At 43.4% G+C, this 23,256-nt stretch overlaps 1 protein-coding gene across 5 annotated transcripts in view; it reads right to left on the bottom strand.

The window, feature by feature from the left end:
- msrab (methionine sulfoxide reductase Ab) overlaps window positions 1-22,507 on the bottom strand; it is a 33,753-nt gene extending 11,246 nt beyond the window's left edge. For 2 of the 5 annotated variants that reach the window (XM_020084562.2, XM_020084563.2), the window contains exons 1-5: window positions 22,259-22,507; window positions 14,944-15,012; window positions 14,673-14,792; window positions 10,252-10,356; window positions 11-117 (exon numbers count right to left, since the gene is read on the bottom strand). In XM_020084562.2, the coding sequence (XP_019940121.2) occupies window positions 11-117; window positions 10,252-10,356; window positions 14,673-14,792; window positions 14,944-15,012; window positions 22,259-22,331 (474 nt within the window). In that variant the 5' untranslated portion in view covers window positions 22,332-22,507. Of the gene's footprint in view, window positions 1-10; window positions 118-10,251; window positions 10,357-14,672; window positions 14,793-14,943; window positions 15,013-15,151; window positions 15,294-18,200; window positions 18,425-22,139; window positions 22,191-22,258 lie in introns of those variants that run through there. The other 3 variants (XM_069535364.1, XM_069535362.1, XM_069535363.1) reach the window with 3 other exon arrangements.
- Between the last annotated feature and the right edge of the window lie 749 nt (window positions 22,508-23,256).

Raw genomic sequence — 23,256 nt, 5'->3', positions numbered from 1 at the left:
AGCATTATACCTGCTGGAAGGCCACTTTGCTCTTCAATGCAAGCTCCAGTTGAGCGGGGCTGGATGTGTAAATAGCTGAACGATACTGAGAACCCTGGTCACTCTGCTGCCTCATACCTGCATAAACACACACAAAGAGAAAATAAGGCTCCCAACAAATGCACAGAAGTGCCACGATAATTGCATGAAAACGGTTTTCACAATTGTGTCATCATCCTGCATCTTGAATTGATGAAGCTAAATGAATTCAGAGATCACAGTAGATTCGGCTTTCATTAAGGAGGCCTGCGGTGTGTAGGTGTATGGGCTCATGTAGGTGGGTGCATTCTCTTTTTTCTCTTTTGTCATCCATGTGGCACTGTCAACATTTTCATCAGCTTTACATCAGTGTGTTTGGAAGGAGGCCCAGGCCTAGTGTACCTTGATGAGGATGCCATCACTTCTATGCTTTTCAGATCCTACAATGCTGCGACAATAGCAACTTTTGCATCCTCGGACCTCTCTCGATGGCAGCTTTTTCCTCTGTCTTCATCTCTCACCATCTCTCCCACTCAACCTTTATTTCTTGTTGTTACAGAGTAGCATCCCTCTGTTACAGACGTCTGATGTGTTACACACAATAACACGTGATCTCCACAGCAGAATTTATACACTACTTCCTGCCTCTGCCTGTATGCCACCCTTGACCTGAACCCCCTTGAGATGTCTGCGTTGTTGTGAACGCGTCTAAGTGGAGAAATCTCTGCTGCTTCGTGCATATGTGAAAGGCAACCACCGGAGAAAGTCCAGACCTACATCTCCGGACATCCTCCTGAGACTGAAATGGGCTCAACAGAGGCTGAGTTATTCCAAATAACAGACCTCCAGCTCTTTCCTGCCACGATCACTGAAGTTGCTCAAACCTTGTCCGCTGGTCAGTGATTTCGAAACAAGGTGCAAAGATCCATAGAAATAAATATCAGAGGAGACAACAATGAAAGGCCTGCTGCTTCTGCATGCAAAACCTTTTACATGCAACTTATTTGCCAAATAACAGTTTCTACATGTGTGTCTTTTTATTGTGTCCATTTTTCAATCATTGTATTTTGTATTTGTTCTTTTGGCCACTTGTGGGAAGCAAAACATGCTGTAAACACAACAACATGTTTTCTCACCTTATAAAGCCAATATGTGAACATGTTGGCAAACAATTGCCTATTTACACATCAGACACTCATCCACATTAGCATTCGTTTGGAGTTGTGTTTGTCTCCTTCCGATACATAAGAGTCCAACATTCACTTTCCTTTTAGCTCTATTTTGCTCGCCACCAACCCCTGAGGGAGATTTCTGGCCTCTTAGCTGCTAAATTCTCCACCATGTTCAGCAGAAAACTGCTGACATTGTCCATCTGATGCTTGGCAGGTTGTGTACAGGGAGGTTTTGTGAGTTTCCTCTGCTGAAATGAGCAGACGGCTGGGGCTGAAAATGAGGATGATGAAGGTGGTGAGACTGAACAGTAACGTTGATGGCTGTAAAACCTAAACAATCATCTAAAAGATACACAAATCTGACAGACAATTTACGGTGGATATTTGATCTGTTCGGAATAAAAAGAGCAGCTTTAAACTGATGAAACAATCCATCTTCAATCTGTAATGAATAGTCTGAGTGATGAAATAGTGTTTTGCACATCAGTAGGTGTAAATATGTCAGGTCTACTGAAAGCAGAGACAAGATCCTTAGATAGACACCTACACATTTTAACCAATCATACTGCAGTGGCTCCTCGCCAAATCTGCTGTGTTGTTTCCCCACAGTTTCTTTTCGGAGATAAGGTCTGTGGGCAATTAAAGTTTTTAATGTTTTCATTTTGTCAAACAACGGTTAGGTTAATATCTTGTATGCATGGGAGAAAACAGATTTTTATTTAATGTGCAGACAAGCATGGGGCCAAAAGACGCTGACACCTCCCTGACAGTGTGATCTGCAGGTCTTGTTCTCTTTCGATTAAATGTTACCTTACTCTCATGGAGAGTCACAACCGTCCTGTGACACAGTCTGTTCAGATAAAATAGCTAAAAGTATTCATCTGGTCTTCAACCATTTTAAAAAACATTTTGTTGTGGAGATTACAAAATCAGCAGGCTCCGTTCAGTACAAATAATATTCCTTTTAATATCTTTAAGAAAAAAATAGCAGCCCTAAAACAAAATGGAGGCCTGTATCGCTGTAAAGTGGCTGACTCAAGCTGTGTATAAGTCAGGGGTCGCAGCCTTTGGGAGACTCTCCAATGGTCTATTCCTCACATTTGTAGACCAAGTACAGTAGACCTAGTAGGTATACAGAGGATTTCCTATTTGCGTCCCCAGTTTGTCCCCTTTGCAATATAACATAAGCTAATTTGAGCAGCAGTTCTGATTCCCTCATTAGTTTCCAGGTTCTAAGTCACTGTAGTAATGAACAAACTTTGACCCAATATTGATGGGAAATAACTACAACTATTGATTTATCAGGAGTGGGATGTGAATGAGTTCATTTTTTTTCTTGATTAATGTCTCATCTATTCTTTCTCTTATTTTTCTCCCTCCATCTCTGCATCTCCCTTCACCCTCTTTCTCTGGATGTCAGCCATCTTGCTCCCAGCACTGTTGTTCAGTGACGAGACTAATGGTGGCCCCTTCATCAAAGGCCACCAAGCCACTTTGCCATTGGCTGCCCACCAGAGCCTTTACTCTGATTGGCTGGCTGGAAGGGGTCTTGTGGCTTTACTGTTCTCTGACCTTCCCTGCTGACCCTGAGGTTCTGACCAACAAACACACACACCTAAACACACAAACACACACACACACACACACACACACACACACACACACACACACACACACACACGAACAAGATTATGTATGTTCAAATTATGCATAATAATTAAGAGAAGGCAACCATCATGTATCATCAAACTAATGGTTTGAATGCTTTAATTTCATTAGAGCTGAACAATCCCTTTTCTCCCTTGCAAAAAAGATACAGCTTTAATTTAAAAACGTGAAGTCAGGAAAGGCTTTTCATCTCAAAGAAATGCTTGAAGATATGGAATATCAGAGAAAAGTCAGGAGACTAAAAACCCTTGAGTTGTAATAGTTGTTTCTGACACAAAGACAATTAAGATTAATCTCGGCTTCAGAGCTGCCTCCGCCATCAGAAGAATAGCTCGTTATTTCCTAATCAAAATATTAACACTATCCCAAACATCAGCCTGGCTTTTGATTTTATTATACCAACCCTGAATCCTTCCCCACAAGCGTTCAGTCCTCAAAGAACTACAACAGCAACAATACCACCCAAAAAAAAAACCTCTGGTTCTTTGCTCCCACCGCCATCTCTCTCCATTTTTAACAGCCCCCTTCGTTATTTTCTCCATCCATCAAAGGCGGCAGTAATTATTAATGAGAGCCTCCCTGTTCTCTCTGCATTATGCATGAGAGCCTTGCCTCTGAAAGCAGAGGGTAATGGGGGGTGGACAAAAGGGGAGGGGCTACGGGTCACACACATGCACACATCCACGCACGCACACCGCCTCTCGGGGTCACTGACCTACACCCACAAGAGCCAAAAATATTTATTAATTGCTTCACCCCTAAGTCTGGAAATTTAAAAGTCAACACAAATGGGAGACAAAAATCAGACAAAGTGGGAGGATGGAGGGGGAGGGAGTGTGTACTCCCTCCTTCATTCATGAACATAACTACGATAACGTACCACTGCATGTTAATAAATGTGCATTTCTTCTGGTGTTCACGCTCGCACAAGAATAAAAATGGCTTCGCTCAGACTGTTGGGATAAGAGCCCGCTACTTCATCCGATTCCAACTTCCACCTTCTCTCCTTCTTACTGAAATTTGTCCCCATTCACTTTTCTTTCATGGCTCTTTCCTTACCCTTCCCCTCACTGATGTCCTTCCAACATCCATCCCATGTGTATATACGTTAGTGTGTTTGAAGATTGGTGAAAGAAAGCAGGGTGGGCATAGTCGGACTTGGGGTTTTAGTTAAAAGTAAAAAGGGAAAATTAAACAGAAAGTGTTTCAGATTCGGTTGCTACGAAAACTGGACAGTAAGGAAAAGAGAAGACAGAGACAGAGGAAGAAATTACAGGCCGAGAAAAAGTGAGGGGACTCTACCAATGTGTGTCATGCTTTTACTTGTCCCTTTCTTCTTGCACCTGAATCTGACACGGCCTCCTCTGGTGTCTTTTCCACAATGATCTGTGAGTAACAGCTAAGATTAGCCCAACCTCTCCACCTCTTTAAGTAATGTCCCTCCTTCACCTCTCTCACTCCCTCTGTATTTCAAGAAGGGCAGTCAGCGCTCAAATGCATGTAAAACAAGAGGAGATTGCAAATGAGGAAACAAACAAATAAACATTTCAAGATATTGTCAGTGTCTACAATTGAGAAATGTTTCTGCATAATTGGTGACTTTTTGCATCCTTCTGAGTGCGGAGGAAAAAAACATATGAAGTGAATTTGGAATTACTGCACTCAGCAGCGCGTACCAATTAGACTGCGGCAGAGTGAGTGCTAATGAAACAATCTAATATAGTTTCTTTTCTCTTTTACCTCCCACTGACTCCAACTCCCTGCACTGTCATTCAATTTAATATCAACCTCACTTCAGGCCAAGGAGGCAAAAACCTTTTTTAAGCACGTTGAAAAATCAACACTGACCAGCGATCGTCGTTTCAACCATTTTGTCACCAAAGTACACTGTGTGTGTGTGTGTGTGTGTGTGTGTGTGTGTGTGTGTGTGTGTGTGTGTGTGTGTGCGTGCATGATAATACTCAGCGTTGTGCTGTGCTGTGCCCTGCGGTCCCGTTACAACTGTGTGCGTGCCAGTAGAGCGCTCTCCTCCTCTCCTCTCTCAGCTGCTATTTTTGCCCTGTTCTTATGTAAGCTGCTCCTGACGGGCTGGAGACAGAGGCAGAGTACGGGAGCTGGGATGGTGAGAGCATCCCCAGCAGATAAACACGCACACACACAGTCTGCACGTGCAAACACACACATACACAAACATACATGCATTGTGTGTTTGTTATATATGCATAGGGGACTGAATACGTGACATATGCAAGAGCAAAACAGAAAGCGATGCTCTGCTGGCTGTCAGATGGTGACACTACACACACTGAGGCAACCTTAAACCAATAGCAGAACTGCATGTGCCTCAACCACGGTGCTGTGCATGTGTGCATATATGACTCTACATGCACAGTGTGTAGATAACTGCAGTTACTACGGTCATCTCATTTTTTAAATTTTCTCTAGTGGAGCAGTGCTCTCTAACATGATCACTTCATGGTCCCGGACATGTCAGAACTTGGACTCTGGTCCTTGTGCCATTTATTTTTAGCTGCGTCTACATCTGACTAGTGCAGCTCGATTTTTATAGCCGAATCAGTCCGTATAAGAGGATGAATTGAATTCCATTTCAAACTATGATATGATTTTTGGCAATTAAAAAAAAAAGAAAGTTAACAAAAGATAGATTTCAGCTCAGCAGGTCCAGCAAATGCTACAAATATTCACCATTAAATAACATTTGTTGCTGTGTCACATTTGTATTGTAGCCTTCGATCACTGTCACTATTAACTATTAACACACAGCTTTGGGAAGAGAATGAAATCAAATTAAAAAAATTCTATTTACATCTTTAAAAAAAAAATTCAAAATAAACAACTATCCTCTTTTCATCGCTCCAGATTAGATTTTTATTATTTTACCGACTAACTCTACAATTTTATGTTTGAAGTGAAGAGACAGCTTCACTCCCCTGCAGGGAATATTTGTAAGAAAATATAGATTTTTCAAAAGCTTCACATTTTAGTTTAGAAGAAAAATGTTTTAGTAGAGTTTCTGATTTCACAATCCTCAAAAGACATTTTTAATCATTTGCTAAAGACAGTCAATGTTTTAGCTCTGTGTGTCAGTGTGCATTAGTCATCATATTACCATGCATCTATTAATCATATATTTATCATATGTCATAATTATAAACACCACTGATGCTGATTTCACTGTCTCTAACCAAAAATCAAAGCATTTTCTGAACTTTTTGAGGATAATATTTGTTTTCTGGTCTTACTTCCTTTCATTTTATTTATCCCATATTGTTTCAGTTCTTATATGTGAGAGTTTATTTTCATACAGGGTTAACTGGTGCACAAAAAAAAATATAACAAATGTGTCTCACAAACACATGATGACGTATAAAAAACCATAAGTTACAAAACTTATAACCTCAACATAATCAAATGGACTAACATCTCCACCCCCACGCTGTGCACACACGTGCCGCAATCTCCATAAATTAGGGCTGTCAGCGTGTGTGAGGGTGTAATAAATGACACCTGGTAATGAGCACGCCATTCTCCGCCAACCAGGGGAGATGGAAGAGGTTGGATGGGTTAGAAGTGTGGGGGGTGGCGGAGGTCACGGGTCAGAGGTCAAGGTCAGATCCTGTGGGGGTTGGCTTTTAGATGGAAGGGAGACCCCTAAATTAAGGGATGGGTTGACACAGGGAGGACGTGGGGGGTACCCCAACAGGGAATTGGCGTGTGTCGCTGCCAGCTGGGCTGAAGATATTATATAAATGGAACATTCATGCTAATTTTGATTGTCAGAAAACAACGGCCGCCAGCGTGACAGCACATCCATCACTGCTTCATATATATGTCTATGCTGGGATCTAACCCAATCCATGGTAAGTGTGTGATACATGATAAGTCACATTTTCACTTGTCATAAGCTATTTTCATGACAAAGAGTAGATATTTTATGCAGCAACTACACAACACATCTTCAAAATATACGAAAAAAGAAAATCATGAATTAATAAAAACCACCACCATCCTTGGTTGGTTTTTCAATAGCATTTACCTGTTTAACAGATCTGTTATACCCCTCTTTTCTGCTGCATGACTCCAGCAACTACCTACAATGGTGAGCATGCACGTACGTGGCGACGCTATTAAACAAGGACAGCCGCGTCGGCCATCTTAGCTGTGCATTTCGTGTTTCTGTGTCTATCGGCGCACGACTGTGATTCCTGTTTACTGACGCAGCATCAGCAGCCCAAGCCATAAATACTGCATGGCCTCAAAAAAAAGGGGAGAGGATGGAGGGAACAAGGGAAGAGGAAGGAAAGGAGGAGGAAAAAAGCAATGAGGAGGAAACAAAGAGGAGGAGGGGGGGGCTCAGTTGTTAAGATGAAGGGCAGCGGAGAGGGGGGTAGAGGGGAACGGAGGAAAAGGGGTTGGGGGTGGGGGGTGACTAAGAGATAAAAGAGGAGTGAGTGGATGCGAGTGTGTTTGTGTGATGAGCGGATGGCCTCGGGGAGCAGTCAACTCTGAGCTGCGGTGCGGATGTGCTGACGGGCTCCGGGCCAGTTGCTCACTCGCTTGCCCCTCCGCTCGGCTCACTTCGAAGGAGAAAGGGGGGGGGGGGGGGGGGAAGACAGGTGAAACAAGTGAGGTGTGGGGGGGTGAGACAGGAGGATTTGGAAAACTTAATGGGGGTATGAAATCAAGAATGGGGCAGAAAGAAAGCGAAATAAATTATCAAAGAGGTACGGCTGTGACCATATGCTTGGGTTGAGGGAAAAGTAAAAATGGTGATTATGAGGGAGTAGAAATAAACTGAGGGGTGAGGAGACATGTTGGCAGGGTTTGAGAAGAGGTTAGATCAGCCGTTTCTGTCTTCCACTAGGAGCGTAGGGGACATCAGATTCAGGGAGTAATGCGGGGCCTACGGACTTCTGCAAGGAAGTGATCAAACTGACATGCCATTGGTGCAGCTGTGTGCACCCTCTGCATGCATGGTACGTGTGTGTATTGTGCCCATTCGCATGCATGCACAAATGGAATAAAGCTGTCTATGAGCAGGCATAATGAGCATTTGTGCATAATGTGAAGCGAACAGTATGCTTGCCTACGAAAACTGTGTGGGCAATAGATCTGCAGTGTGCGAAAGAGCACAACGTGTTTGCGTCTCCACCGTGATCATTCTAAACGCATCAAATCAATGTTTTCACCCATCATGACGAAACACAACTGCTGTTAGCTTCCGACATGTGGGTGTCACTTAAACTGTGCAGAGTTGGTCTGTGCTTCGGTGCCTCAGTGCACCCTCACATGAGAAAGTTGTGTTACCGAAGAGTTGTCATAATGCAGACATAAGAAACTTATAATATGGGAGCGTGTTGAATCAGGGGTCTTTATGCAACATCCCAGGGAAGCCAGCAGATTGAGACTAGTGTTGCTGAATATGGAAAGAGGGCACACAGCAAAGGCTGCTGGGAGTTTCTGATTGGCTGCTAATGTTGCTATCCAGGCCGGGATTGGTGGAGCTGACGCAGCCCGACATCACGTTGTCGGGACTAAACCCTTTTGAACTGAGGCAAAGCAGGGAGGCACAGATCTCAAAACACATATACACACACGTATGTGCATACACACACTCACAGATACACATCCACATTAAAGAAAGTATTGCATGCATCTGAATATGTATATACATGATAGTTCTACAGGCGCTCCATGAGTATATATAAAGCCGGATGGGCTCCGTGTTGATACGTGTCAGGAGAAAACAGAATTCATAATGTTCCCGGGCGCGTCTCCATATGCGATGATCTCTGGTGAATCTGCGCAGTTAAAAGGGAAACGAGCGAACTTCCTTAATTTATCCATTCTCTTTTAAGCCCAGCTCTAAGGTGGACAGAATAAATTGGAGCTTAAGCATGCGTGAAGGCACAGCCAGCGGGCCCCTTTCCACCTCTCCACACCACATTTGTCAAATCAGAGGAATTTCTGCAAGACATGAACCCAGAATCGGAGAGGAAAGAAGTGGCGGAGATGAACACATCCACATGGAGGAAAAAAAAATTGCATGTTTGAGTTTGCGTTTCGAAATAGGTCACCTGGTCTAAACTGTGACAAAAAGACAAAACTTCATAGACAATAAGCTGCATGCTATTAATAAAACATGAGATGAGACAAGGCGGTGAGTCAGGGGAAATGCATGACTACTCTTTTGGCCTCATTGCCCTGTGGCGTGTCGGCTCAACTCTGCCTGTGCCTTTGCCCATAGTAAGATGTGTCTCTGCCCTCGGCTACAGAGAAGAGCAGAAGAATCTTTACCGATCGACATTCTTGTGGGTCTCGGACGAGCCACAATACTCAATAGTTCCTCCTTCCCTTTGCTTTCTGCTGTAAACCCACCTCTACTGTAGCTGAAGAGGGTAAGTGAAAATGTGAGGTACGTACGACGTATTTAACTGGGGAGTCAAAATGGCTGATGTTTTAGAGTGATCATGACAGATGTAAAAGAGATGATAGAACTGACATGAGAAGAAATGAGTGTGAGTGTGAGTGTGTGTGTGTGTGTGTGTGTGTGTGTGTGTGAGAGCCTGTTTTAAAGGTCTGGCTAATAAATCTTTGATCCATCTCTTCTCAACTTGTCAGGCCCCTCCCTCACTTTTGGATATGAGTGAGCAGAGTACATCTTTGTCTGTCATTTCTCTCACACACATAACGTGGACACAAACCCTACTGCTGCATTAATGTTCTTACATCACCTCCTCCAGTGAGCAGAGAAAACAAGAGACTTGAAGAGAGGGAGAGACAGCTTTTTGGGGGTTCGGGGTAAATGTCACACATACTTTGTAGCGCATTATGTAATTTTGGAAAACGGTTCAGAACAAGACAAATGACCAGATATTTATCACATGAATGAATTAGGCACCATCGCTGCAAAGTTTCCTGTGATTGACAATTTCAGAACTTTCATCAAGGGAATAACCCCACCAATGAAACACAGAGATCACAATAAAACAAATATTCATCAATTATTATTTGCCCCAGAAAAGAAGAAGTTTAATATAATGAGGGAAATAGACAGACGCTCAAATGTGACGTGAATAGCTGGTTCTAATTGGATAAAGTACATGCTACTCACATGCTCTAACACAGAAAGGTTTTTTTTTGCAGTTGGGGCTTGAACATGCAACACACTGGTGTGTCTCTCTATGGATGGCTGGATCTCAGACACATTAACACTGTCTGGCGTTGACTTACACCCATGAGACCCCCCCCACCACGACAACGCACACGCAGGCACACGTCTGGGCATCATCCTTCTGCTCTAATACACCCTGTGCCCCTCGGGATCAGTCTTATTTGAGGGCAACGTTTGCGTGAGAGTGTGTGTTGCTACCTTGTGTAGGATTATGGTTCTCCCAAAAGCGTTTAAGCAGCTCCTCAAGGCTGACGTCTTTAGAGGAGAAGACCACCCTCACCACCTCGGTGTGACCCGTTAGACCTGAAGACGAAATAAAAAACGTGGATTAGCAAAGATCAAGTTATATAATGCTTTTCACCCAAATTTCACTCACAAATGTTAAACATATATGGAAATTCATTGAGATCATGGGTAGGAGACATTCAGGGTGAATCCACACACAGCTATGCTACTGCTTATGGCACAATGGGAAAAGAAGAGAGAAGGCACGCACACACACACATATTCAAAGACACACACACACACAAACACACACACACACACACTCGTGCCCGTCTGCAGCTGCCAGGACCCCAAAGCTTCAACAAGCTCACGACAGGAATTCTCAAACTGGGGGCTGCTTATGTCTGACTGTAGCACACGAACACACACGTGCGCATCACACACTTCATCCAAACATACTTTAGCTATATGTAAATACAAAGGTGTTAGCTTAGTGTTGTATCAATAAGAGCAATTCCCCTTCTCTTGTTCACACATTGCACAGACACGTGCGCAGGTGTACTCACTCTCACTCACTCTCACTCTCTCTCACACACACACACACACACACACACACAATTTACACAAAAAGCATGCTCACACAGATAGATGCATCAGGTGCATCCCAGACAATAGGAGAACGCCTGCCAAATTCACGCATCTGGCCTGAGACCCACTCTCTGTCTCGATTGACACTCGGCACAGCAAGAGGACCATCCTGTGCCAAATGATCATCGAAGACTTCACCTGTTTAAACGGCTGTTAGTTACCTAGATAAAGAACATGCACCCCTTTCAGTAGATATTAACATTGACCTTGAGTATACAAGAGCAAATAGTGTGTCTTTGCTGGAGCTGTTCACATTTTTATTTCACTGTATCAGTGCATGACTGTTTTTTTAATACGTGCATACAAGGGGTGGAAAGGTGACTACAGTAAACAATGGACAAATTCATAAAAAAAAATTAAATCTTTGATCAAAACGTGTTTGAATGTTTGAATACTGGCCTTTGAAAAACTAAATAGTAATGACCCTTGCATCAGTAATGACCCATTAATATACTTTGGATTTTTTTTATATTAGACATCTTATAAAAGTCAACACAGAATGCCCATATGTCATGATGACGAATCAGAAAACTTTTCATGGACCCAAAGACCCTCATTTGAAAACACCTTGAATACAAGGCAAAATCATTTTTAACTTCCAACTTGAAGATGGCCCGTCAACACTACACATTGTTCTGTTGCTGTATGTGTCAGGCTGTATTTTAACCCACTGCACATAACATAATAAATAGTTTAACCATACAAATTATTGGTATTTCAGGCGATGAAACATTATAGAGAATTGTGTACTGGGCTCATCGTAATTCATTTGGCCATTAAAGTCACGGTTTGAAATACCCTTTCATCTTTAATACATACTACGTCTCTCACCTTATGGAGCTGCATACATGTTGCGTGGGTTGTATGTTAACACTCGTGGCACAGGAAACTCAGTAAGAACAGTCGAAAGCAGAGAAAGTGAATGAAATGAAACAGCCGTCAAGACCTGTTAGAAAAACAAGGTGAATATGCACCATGATGTTTCACACTTGTCTGAAGGGGGTGAAAGTGCTGCAGACCAGCACCACTGAAGCTGCTACAAATTCAATGTTTTGCTCAAGGACACTTCAGCAGGGTGAATGGCCTTGTGGGTGCTGACCTCCCTCCCAAATCAACGTCACCATGTTGCCCTTTTTCATTTAATTATTTAAAAACAGTAAAAAGAGAAAAGTTGGATTTTACTTTACACTGTGCTGCCATTAGACGAGCTTGGCTTCACGGACAAAAGAACAGAATGATATAACAAGCGTGTCCACACCAAAAATCTATATTGTACGCTTCCAATACTTACTATGATCTATGTTAACAATGTCCTGACAAGTAACAGTTGTGAGGTGATTATTGTCATTGCTAAAGCTGGATTTATACTTCCATGTTAAGGTGTTACGACGTACCTATTGCAACTACACGCATGGGCTCTGAAGCTATGCTGTAACCGACATGTGGCTCGTCAAAATTGTAGACACATGCTACCGAGATAAAATGTGGGGACTGCATGAATTGTGACTTGCCTTTGTTTTCTCCTGCAAGTTTATGATGCCGTTAGCAATGGATGAAAGTGAAAAAGTTAACAGGCATGTGGAATACACCCAACACACTAACCCATACACACGGTTACTGAGGTGAGTGTAATTAAAGCACTATACAGCTCAATAATGTATGATACACCAGTTTAATGTGAAATCAAAGTGTGAAATACAACATTGAAATATGAATCACAAACTGCACCAAAGGTATCTACAGCAGAACTTTGTCATTGATATATTATTGTGAAACTTCTCCTGCTCGTCTTTTATCGACAGTCAACTGATAGTTATTTGCATAAACCTTGGAAGTGAAGAAAACACTGCTGTGAGTCACTGTTGGAACAATTATATTAGTAATCTGAAAGATACCAATAACATCAAACGATGGGGACTTTATCATTTGAGGAATTGCGGGATTTAACCATAGACTGTATATAAAAATAAACGACATGGCTGTTCCCCAAAAGTGAAGCCAAAGCATTTCAATTGCCCCCTGGTGGCTGGCTGTCGTTTGAGTTTATTTAGTTATTTGATGACATAAAAACATAAAAATTGAGCTGAGACCAACTTCCAATTGGTCGAGCATGTGTAAAGACAAGACATCGACTGCGGCTCCATCCTGCAATCGCTACTGCGCAGAGTCTGGCTTCAAATGTACAAGATGATTCTTGTTTCCTGGATATTTTGGTTTCATTTCTGGATACTGGGAGGAAGTGTCTACTAGTAAAGAGTCGTCCTCCTTTATTTACAGTCTATGGATTAAACTTGGTGCAAAACTGTGGAGTTAAAGCACAAGAGGTTACAACATCAACTATTGATTGTATCCTGCAAAACAGAATGTATTGTGTGTTGGTTGAGATAAAATATGCTGATTGACAATAACGTCTCCCTCTCTCCACCTGTCAGCCGTCTGTCCTGTCCGTCCTCCCGAGGCAAACCTGACTGCTTCCTCAAACTCTCTTATTTCTGTCTGTCAGGCCGTCCAAGTGTCTTTCTGTCCTTCCATCCTTCCCTGGCTCTGCTGACAGTTCCATCGGCTCCCTCTTTTCTGTCCGTCTGTCTGTCTGTCTGTCCTAGCCTGGCTGTGATGACAGCTCCTCAGTCTCATGCCATCACAGTGTTCTGCTCCGTCACGGCCACTGGAGCGACGCCTGCACTCCCTCAGCCGATGGACAGGCAACCATTCTTTCTCACACTTTTTTTTGCCCCTCAAATTTTCTTTCCTCTCAAAAGTTTATTTTACCGGTTCCCTCACTTGCCACAGCTCTCAATCTCTCTTTCTCTGTCATCTGTCTCCATCTCCATCCTCCTCCGCAGCTGACCATCTTGTTGCTGGGGAGCTAACTGAGAGAGAGACAGAGACAGAGACAGAGTGAGTGAGTGAGTGAGTGAGTGAGTAAGTGAGTGAGAGAGAGAGAGAGAGAGAGAGAGAGAGAGAGAGGGGCAGGGGGGTAGATAGATAGGAAACATACAATCCCTTGAAGGACTCTGCTCAGAAACTCCGCCAGCCAAGCCCATAGCATCTTTCCCCTCCTCTCCATGTCCCCCATGCTGTGCGTGCACCTAGACTCCACAACTGCCTGTGATGATGTGCCCTCAAAAATGGAGCAGCCCCAAACCAGAAGCTCGTGACTTCTTAAACAGGAGAGGGGCGCACAAAGAAAAAAAAGGGCCCAGACGTCTTCATTTGAATTATATATCAACCATCCTACATGATCTATGAGGAGGTAAATGGAGAGAAACTAATTCAGAGATACGGACAGGTATAGCCAAACATTTTCACTGTCATTATACCAATTTAATGTATCAACGTCTTGTTCACCGAATCCCAGTCTCAGCAAGAAAAGCCAGTTTATGGTGCTTCATACACAGTAACCTCAGTTAGCAAAAACGCCGCAGTACAGCATAGTACAGAGCCCAATCCTTACAAGTAGGTCATGGGGGGGTGGGGATGCGGGGTGTAGCCCATCTGGAGCAGTACATTCTGAGTAGTTGACTGCAGATGAAGAGAGGAAAGAGGCGAGAGGATGAGAGTGTTGTACTTAAAAAAAAAACATTTCCAAGTGCATTTTTTAATCTTTTTTCCTTCGCAGTTTTTGATCACGTTGAACCTTGACTTATCTTACAGAGAAATGTCGTGCCATCCTCCCAGGCAGACAGTGTGATTAGTTCATATAAATCAAAGCGTAGACGCTGTAAATATACAAAATAGTGTAGTACCTGAGCAAACCTCGTGGTAGGTGGGGTTGGGTGTGAAGCCGCCGGCGTAGCCAACTTGTGTGGAGAAGATCCCTGAAAGTCGCCAGAAAAGTTTCTCTGCACCCCAGAAACACCCCATACCTGGATATGAAGGATTCACAAGCACACACACATACACACACACGCACGCAATTGAATTGATTCTTCATCCACATTTTTCCACAATGTGTTTGACCACAGTATTTTACTGGGTTATTTCTGATTTGAAAAACTTGTGATTGTGTGGTCTCACCAAACATGATGGTCTCCATGCCTTCTGGAAAAGGCTCCACAGTGGGATTTCCACTGACTGCATGCTTGTCTGTGAAGGGACAGAATGAGCAAATATGGCATCAGATCACAACAGTCTTTCAACAACACAAATTGCAGCATGCAAGCAGAAGAGGTCCATTATCTGCTTCTACTAGGCCGCAGAGGCCTGCACTCTGTAACAGACTGACCCAGGCCAGCGGATCAGAGCCAGAGGCTTCTGTGCTGGAAGACATTTAAGAGATTACAGGGCTTTGACCGCCATTATATCCCTGCTGTCCTCTCCTCAATACCCACAATTAAACACTGTTATTTTCTGATCTCTCTCTTACTCTAGAGTGTGGCTTTAAATGTGAGTGTGTTAAGTGCTGGGCTTGGCGCCATCAGGTAGCCACGTGACGAGCTATGCTGTGACAACAGGTCCAGGGAACATGCTTGTTTAACACTACAAGCAGGGGAGGGCCTTTTAAGTAGACCCAGTGCTATCCTAATCTTCACCATGGTACAAAAAATATATAAGTAAAACAAACTGCAGTGCTGAGAGGTGGCAGGAGGGTGGTACACTACTGCCAACTGTGCTGCGTGGAATTAGAGCGCTAAAAAGGAAGTGTGTGTGTGTGTATGTGTACGTGTGTGTGTGTGTGTGTGTCTCTCCATGTAGCCCACAGATGTGTGAGGAGGATTAGGGTTTAAGAAGACTGAGGTGACTTAGCGTGCAAATCTCCACTAAGCAAGGCTGGTTTGTACTGCAACCACTAATATTAGTCTACAGATAAACAGGCCATAGGGTACACTCAGCGCTTAGGGCACATACCAATAATGGATGCTTGCTCTAAGTTAAATGTGCGATTGTCCCGTGGCCGCCCAGAGATGAGATGTGTGACAGTGACCTGAATACGAACAATCACTAATCTGACACAGACATAATAGTTCATTTCCTAGATGGGCCCAGGGTGATCCCCAACAGGACAAAGGCCAAAAGCAACCTGCAGTTTATTTTAGGCTTTAAATGATTAGTGTAAAGCCACAATGTACAGTTATGCTATGCTGGGATATGGTGGCTCTGTTTAAATGCACTGCAACGGAAGAAAATACAAACTAATTGAGAAAACATCTTTAATCAGAAAATGTGCTGCAAATATTTACACCACAACAAACTAGTCTCAACCCAACCAAACACCTTCAAGCACATAATCACAATGACCAAATCCCCACAACACAACAAAATCCCACACTTGATGTTGCCATGGCATGTGACTAGTGAAGTTACTATAGTGCCTGTGTGTTGTTGGAAAATGTGATAAATGCTCATTTTAACATTATGATTGCATTAAGATATATTTTGCTAACCTTGTGTTAGCATCAAGCTTATTATTAGCTGGCTAATTCAAGATATCACGGCAAGCAAAACACGGTACAGCAAGGCCAATGTCACGTTAGCCATATAACATACGGCAGAACTGAATTGGAATACCTTGGTTGGCAATATAACATGCTAGCATCATCTTTTTCAGACCAACAACGCTACAGAAAAAAACAATTGGCTACATGTTGATTTGACACAATATCTTCTATTACTTGTCGTCTATACATGTATTTGATTTGCACATATTTTCTAAAGATTACCATATGTTAGAATATAGGGGATATAAGAAGCACTGTGGCACTTGAGCTGATAAAGCCTGTCTTAGTGTGCCACCTCAAGGGTACTGCTTGATATAAGACAAAAAACTGTGTTTTTCCTATGCAGTGACAGATTGTAGATCGTAGATGCATAAAGGACTCCTAAAATGTCACAGAGGCCTGGCTGCCCTCAGGCAGTCCCTTTCTGCCCCACTGTAGTGCGACAGTTCTTTCTTTTAGCAGCAGGTTGTTTGGCACTGCCAGGTCATGTTCACGGGCACAGTCAGTGCATCTGTCTCAGTGACTGCACTAGCTAAATATTGTCTTCAGGAGAGACTCAATGTGGTGGGAGGACAGGAAACATCTTCATTTTTCTCCTCGTCTGAATTTGTTTGGTCTCCATCCTCTGCTCAATCTCACCCTCTTGTCCTTTGTTTCTTGCCACTGCGATAAAAAAGTCCTGAAGTTGCCAAAAGGGAGAAAATGTGAGAGTGAGAGAGACAAGTGTGCAATAGGAGGAGGAGGAGTGGGAGGAGGAGAGATAGGCCTGCCAAAACAATAAAAGGAGTAAATAGCCAGTGAGAAGCAACAGATGAGGGTAGCAGAGAGGCAGTGAAGGATTCTTTTGGCCGTCAGACCACCATGCCTTTGGGCACTGTATGAAAAAGATCAACCACTTCATCCAAGAATGAACAGAGAGAAAAAAAGAACAAGCAAACAAATAAACAAACAAAGAAGGAGGTAAAACTGAAGACCATGACACGCCGACTCAGCACTGTCCAGAGAAGACAACTTGAGCCAAAACTCCCTGCCCCCTTCTCCCTCAGGTGCTCTCCCATCTTCACTTCACACTCTCTTCTTCACACCACCTTCCCATCATCCCTCGCGCTCCTCTTACAAACACGTGCACGCCCGCCTGCACGCACACAAGTGCGCAATCAGCTGTACAATCCTCGCACACCAATCTCTGCTGTGGGTATTTTTCCCACTGAGCAGCTGGCAGAGGTCCAGGCGGTACCAGGCTGGCTCCTTTCAATGAGCCTAGCCCAGCATTCCCCCCTGCCAGCCCAGTGCCCACACCCCATTCTGCCAGAATTACCCCACCTAACACACACACACAGGCACTGAGAAAGAACTGGCTGAATACCCTCACTACGATGCCTCACTACGCCAGCAAAAGAAAGAACAGAGGACGACAAAAAACAAGCAGGGAGTTTGACTGACTGAGCTTTCAAAGAAGAAAACAGGCTGAATATGGGGGAAGGATTCATGAAAAGGATTTTTTCCAACTTGGATGAGATATGGGCGTAATTTCTTTTGTGCGCTTTTGTTTTTGAGGATATCTGAAAAGCACATTGCAGGCTATACAGTACAGCAGGACTGAACTGGAATACTTCGGTCACCTTTTGTTGTTTTTAGCGTGGTGGTTGTAGGCGGCTGGACCAGAACCAAAACATCGGACCCGCTGCCCTGTAACTCTGCTTGTACCATGGTTACCATCAGTGAAGGGCACAACAATCTGTTGCTTAGCGAATAATAACATCCACTTTGACTTGTTTCGGAGGGTATTTAGTCTTTGTAACCCTCCGAATGTACTCGTGGTTCCGTGTTTCTCACCCGTAAAACTGAAGTCCAAGTGCTGCTGCACCCACACGCGGAGACACAGGTGAGGTTCTATCCCTGGATGCCAAAACTGGTGACGGAAAGGTCGATTTCCAGGCTGCTCTGTTTACTTGCTTCCAAAAATCCATTCTCTCTCTTCCCCTCTTCCCTCCCTCTCACTATTCCGCTTCCTAGCTTCACACAGGTTGGCAGGGAGTCAGGCACGAGTCGTCGGAGGAGGCTGATGCTTTATACTGGTGCCAACTACCCTCTGCTGTATGGGAGGATGGGTTGGGGCGAAAAAGAGTGGGGCGAAGAAGGGGAGGGGAGGAAAGAGGCAAGGCTGGTGGGAGGTGGTCCATTTTTAAAAACACTCAGAGGTAAATAACCGAAATGATGCTGATGCAGTCTTCAATCAACCCAACGTGGTATTGTGGCATAAATACATGAAGCTGCCTGTGTGCAGGGTGGGGAATCTGTCTAGACTCTGGAGAGTACAACTTTCAAGTCATCACTGCATTCCATACATTCAGTATCCTAGCAACGGAAACAGTTGCTATGGAGAAGACTATCTACTATAGCACTTGGCTTCATTATCTTCCTGCAGCAAGATGGAGGCATATCCTGTTGTTGCTATCAACATTTTCCTCATCTTGCCAACTCAATGAAGAAAGAAAGGGATGGTGTCCTGCTGGTCAGCATGAATTCATGTGCGCACCTTGTTTTTAACTGCATAGTAAAAGCAAATTTACCTTTACATTCTCTCTAGAGTATGCTTTGGGTGCGATGCATGGTTCACTATTGTCTCATGTTATCAAGGTGACTGGGATGGAAACCATAGCATCTGCAGGAAACTCATGCAGACACATGGCGAACATACAAACTTCACAATTCAGGTTGGGTCCAAGCCCATTTCGTTCCTGCGCTGAGGCAACAGAGCTAATCATCAAGCCACAGCACTGCCCAGGAGCAAATCTTTCTCCTTTGTTAATCTAGCATTTTGATTCTTAATTTGCATGCTCTCCCTCTTACTTCTACACATTTTTTTCTTAGCCTCTGAGCTTAATGCAAAAGCCAGAGAGCAAGGGCATCTGGAGACAGAGGAGATGAGACAACAACAGAGAAATAATGTCAGAAATATATCTTCGCCGTGAGTTATAGAGAAGCACGCAACAGAGATTGATTTTGGTCAGCTGACCTCCCCCATCCCGTTTGGAAGAAATATTGGCAGTCTATGCTGCACTGACTCAAAATAATAGCTACTGTGCCCCTACCATGTAGCAATCTGCCACTGGATCACTCTCGCCAAGGTCACAGGGTACATTACATACACTGGAGCGAGGGAGGGAACAGAGGACACTGGGATGTCTGAACAAGGAATAACAAGCTTCTTTTAAGAGGCTATGGGGCTCATAGCAACTTTCAAAATAAAGTGATTTTCACTGTACAGGGGGGATGAACGTTTGCACTCACTCTCACACACAAGGCTGCGACTGCACAGGGCATATGCAGAGACAGTCCATGCAATCCCCAAATTACTCATGCTTACTGGACCACACAGACAAACACAGAAGCATTCTATTCCAACGCACATATGCACACTCTAAAACAACCCCAGTCCCAACCTAAGCCGCCCCCCATGGTGAAAGGGGAGGAACAGATTTCTGCCATGCGGTGTCTCCGAGCTGCTTCGACAGACGGAGCAGGAACTTATGACGGGGCGGAGCCTTCATGCGCATAATGCCCAGATGGGCCCCTGGATGCTGCGGCACCTCGCAGTACCATGCACTAACACCACAGCTCCCACAATGCATTTTGTGGATGCTCGTGTCTGAGTAGGTTCAAATTGCACCATGTTTCTTCATTGTCACATTCTCCTGCAAGCCCTCCTGTCCAAAACTAATTTGATCAGAAGATGAATGGAAGGATAAGATGTGAGGAAGCACTTTGAGTCTCTGCTACAAATCAAAATAAAACTAGAAATGCTAAAGTAGGTGTATAATGTGTGAAAAATCTTTTAAATAAAACTTCCCTCTAAACAATAGTAACTGAAATGTCATATTCTCTGTGAGTGCTACTATGTCTCTGTCAGTCCTAAGAACTTGATCCATACAGATTTGCTTCATCCCAGTTTAATCATCAACTATTTGTAACACAATCCTACCACAAATCCCAACAGGCTTTTGCTGCCACTTCAGATTCTGAGCTTGGCCCAGATCTCAACACTAAAGATCTCAGGCTAAAATCAAAACTGTCCAAATGTAGGCATACTTGACTTACATGCTTAGGTTTGCAAAATTAGGTTGTTAAAAATTCAAAGGTAGAAATTACTACTGGTAAAAGGACTCTAGCGATTTTATTCAGTCAATGCAACAAAGAACATAACAAAATTAAAGTTGGCAGTTGCCCATCAAGAGTCGCACTTTATCCACCATTGTTTTTTCACGATGGGTTGTCTACATCAAAAGTCATAAAGACCTCAATAACGCTTAAGAATACTGCACCAGAAACGTGCACTTAGCTCATTGTGAAGAATGTGCACATTTGTGCCTCAGACTTTTCACATATTCTGTGATTATCAGTTTGAAATTGTGATTCTGCTGTATTATCACCACACTTTGCAGATATCCAATGGACCGCATATTTAGACTGATCTTTGGACCAAACTTCCTCGGACACAAGGGTAGTAGTGTCAAGATGATTGTTGGTCAAATATTCTCAATTTTCTTATGTCCCAAGTCCACTTTAAACTACTTCCAGACATCCACTGCGAAAAGGTTATATCCCTGGACCCTGTACTTTGTAAAATTGGTGTTTAATGTTGGAGGCATTAGAAAAGTTCAAGCATTTTACTTTATTCAATGTTAGAAATGTATTTAAGTGTCTCATCAATAGTGTTATACTGCTCAGTAGGCCACGTGGTGAGTAGGAAGATTACGGCCACAAAGATCTGACTTGCACTGGCCCATCTTGGGAGTTTAAGAAAGATTCTAAATGCATCATTAAACGCCACCTGAAACATTTTATTTTAGCTCTACTGTAACCGCACCTCAAGTGCACCATTTAGAATGGAGTACAGTACATTTTAACATCATCTGTACACATATGAAATTTGTGTACCAGCATATTGGCTTGTGCATAGAGTTCACAACATACTGACGGTTATCCTCACATAAATCATCCATGATGATGTGACCCAGATATTTGACTTTATTCACCATAGTAGGCGCTTGGTTGAACATTAAAAAAAACAATATATATCAAGATGCATTATGTGAAATAGTAGATTAACACTGGTGTTACTAACCACATTAATTAAGGTTCTATCTAAATAGTGCAAATCTTAATGAATGCGATCGCTAACGCCCATGTTTACCTCCCACCTCATGTCAAAATGGCGGTCGTCTATTGTGGATATCGACCAATATGAATATATTTATCAGTTTTACAATGCAACATTTTGATATCATGTTCCATCAATCATTGCACTTACTCCTGAATAAAACAGCATTCTATTTGTACGATATTTATGGTCACTGAACTGTTCAGACAAGATAAGATAAACTCTTATTGATCCACACACACATCAGACAAGAATACAAAAACATAAAAAGGCACCAATAGAATAAAAATAGAAACTTGAATAGAAAATATAGTACATGTACACAATATACACCTTTCACTACAGAAATAGTTTGTATAGAAAAGTTATTTAATAAAGTGAAGGGGCACAGGATGATTGCACGAGCATGTAAAACTGTATCTGTGCATAAGTGTAAGGAGATATTTAGATAGACGTGTCCATGTGGAGATGAGACTGTTTACATTGGCAGATATTGTATTAAAAAAAATATGAGTAGAGAATGATATAATATATATACACGGGTATATGGCTATGGATGTATAAAGTACAACTGTTGAAAGTTGTATATAAGTATATAGGTATGAACTCACAATAGTATTAAATGTAATGTGAATATGACGTTTTTCTCACGACTCTTGCACGTGGTGAGTTTAGCAGGTTAACTTCGTCATCGTGGACATAGCTCGTCACCATGTTGTTGTTTCTTTACCTGCCACGACCATTTTCTCCTGCCTCCCCCTCAGAGCTCGCCCTCTGCTCGGCAGCTCAGTCTTATCTGCCATTGAGTCAGCGGCAGCAGCGACACACACACAGACACACACTCACACACACTCACACACACACAGTGTGGCTCCTTCCACTGTGTGTGTTTGGTGAAAATGTCTTCCGGGATGCCTCCATCACGCGGCGCGCTGTTGCGTGTTTTTTCATGGCGGGGCTGGGAAACGGAGAGGGAGGGGGCAGGGTGGAGGGGAGGAGGGGACGGCGGCGAAAAACGCCATCCGTATGAATATTCATCGCGCGTGGGCAACGTCGTGCACCGCATATCAACTAGTCAAGGGGTTAATATGACTTTGGCACAAAAGCCTACAGTGCGCAGTGTGCGGGAGCGAAATTCAATTTAAATAAATACCCGCGCCGTTCAGCATGCAAATGAGCTCGCGCCAATTATCAGCCCTCATTCTGGGGGAGGTGCTACCGGTGGGTCAGGAGGGATGGATGGGTGGATGATGGGTGGATGATGGGTGGAAGGATGGATGGATGATGGGTGGATGGATGGATGGATGATGGATGGGTGGATGATGGATGGGTGGATGATGGAGGGCTGTAGGTACAGTATGGATGGATGGTGAAGTGCTGTAGGTACAGTATGGATGGATGATGGAGGGCTGTAGGTACAGTATGGATGGATGGTGGAGTGCTGTAGGTACAGTATGGATGGATGGTGGGTGGATGGATGATGGGTGGGTGGATGATGGAGGGCTGTAGGTACAGTATGGATGGATGGTGGGTGGATGGATGAATGTAAAGATGGATGGATGAATTGATGTGTGTATGTATGGATGGATGGATTGATGATGGATAGCTGTAAGTACAGTATGGATGGATGGATTGATGATGGATAGCTGTAAGTACAGTATGGATGGATGGATGGATGGATGATGGATGGAAGGATGGGAAACTTCCTTTTTTCCATCAAGGAGAGTG

Source organism: Paralichthys olivaceus, chromosome 12 (genome assembly GCF_024713975.1).
Source record: "Paralichthys olivaceus isolate ysfri-2021 chromosome 12, ASM2471397v2, whole genome shotgun sequence".
Classification (NCBI taxonomy): Eukaryota; Metazoa; Chordata; class Actinopteri; order Pleuronectiformes; family Paralichthyidae; genus Paralichthys; species Paralichthys olivaceus.
This window is presented reverse-complemented; position numbering and strand designations above follow the sequence as displayed.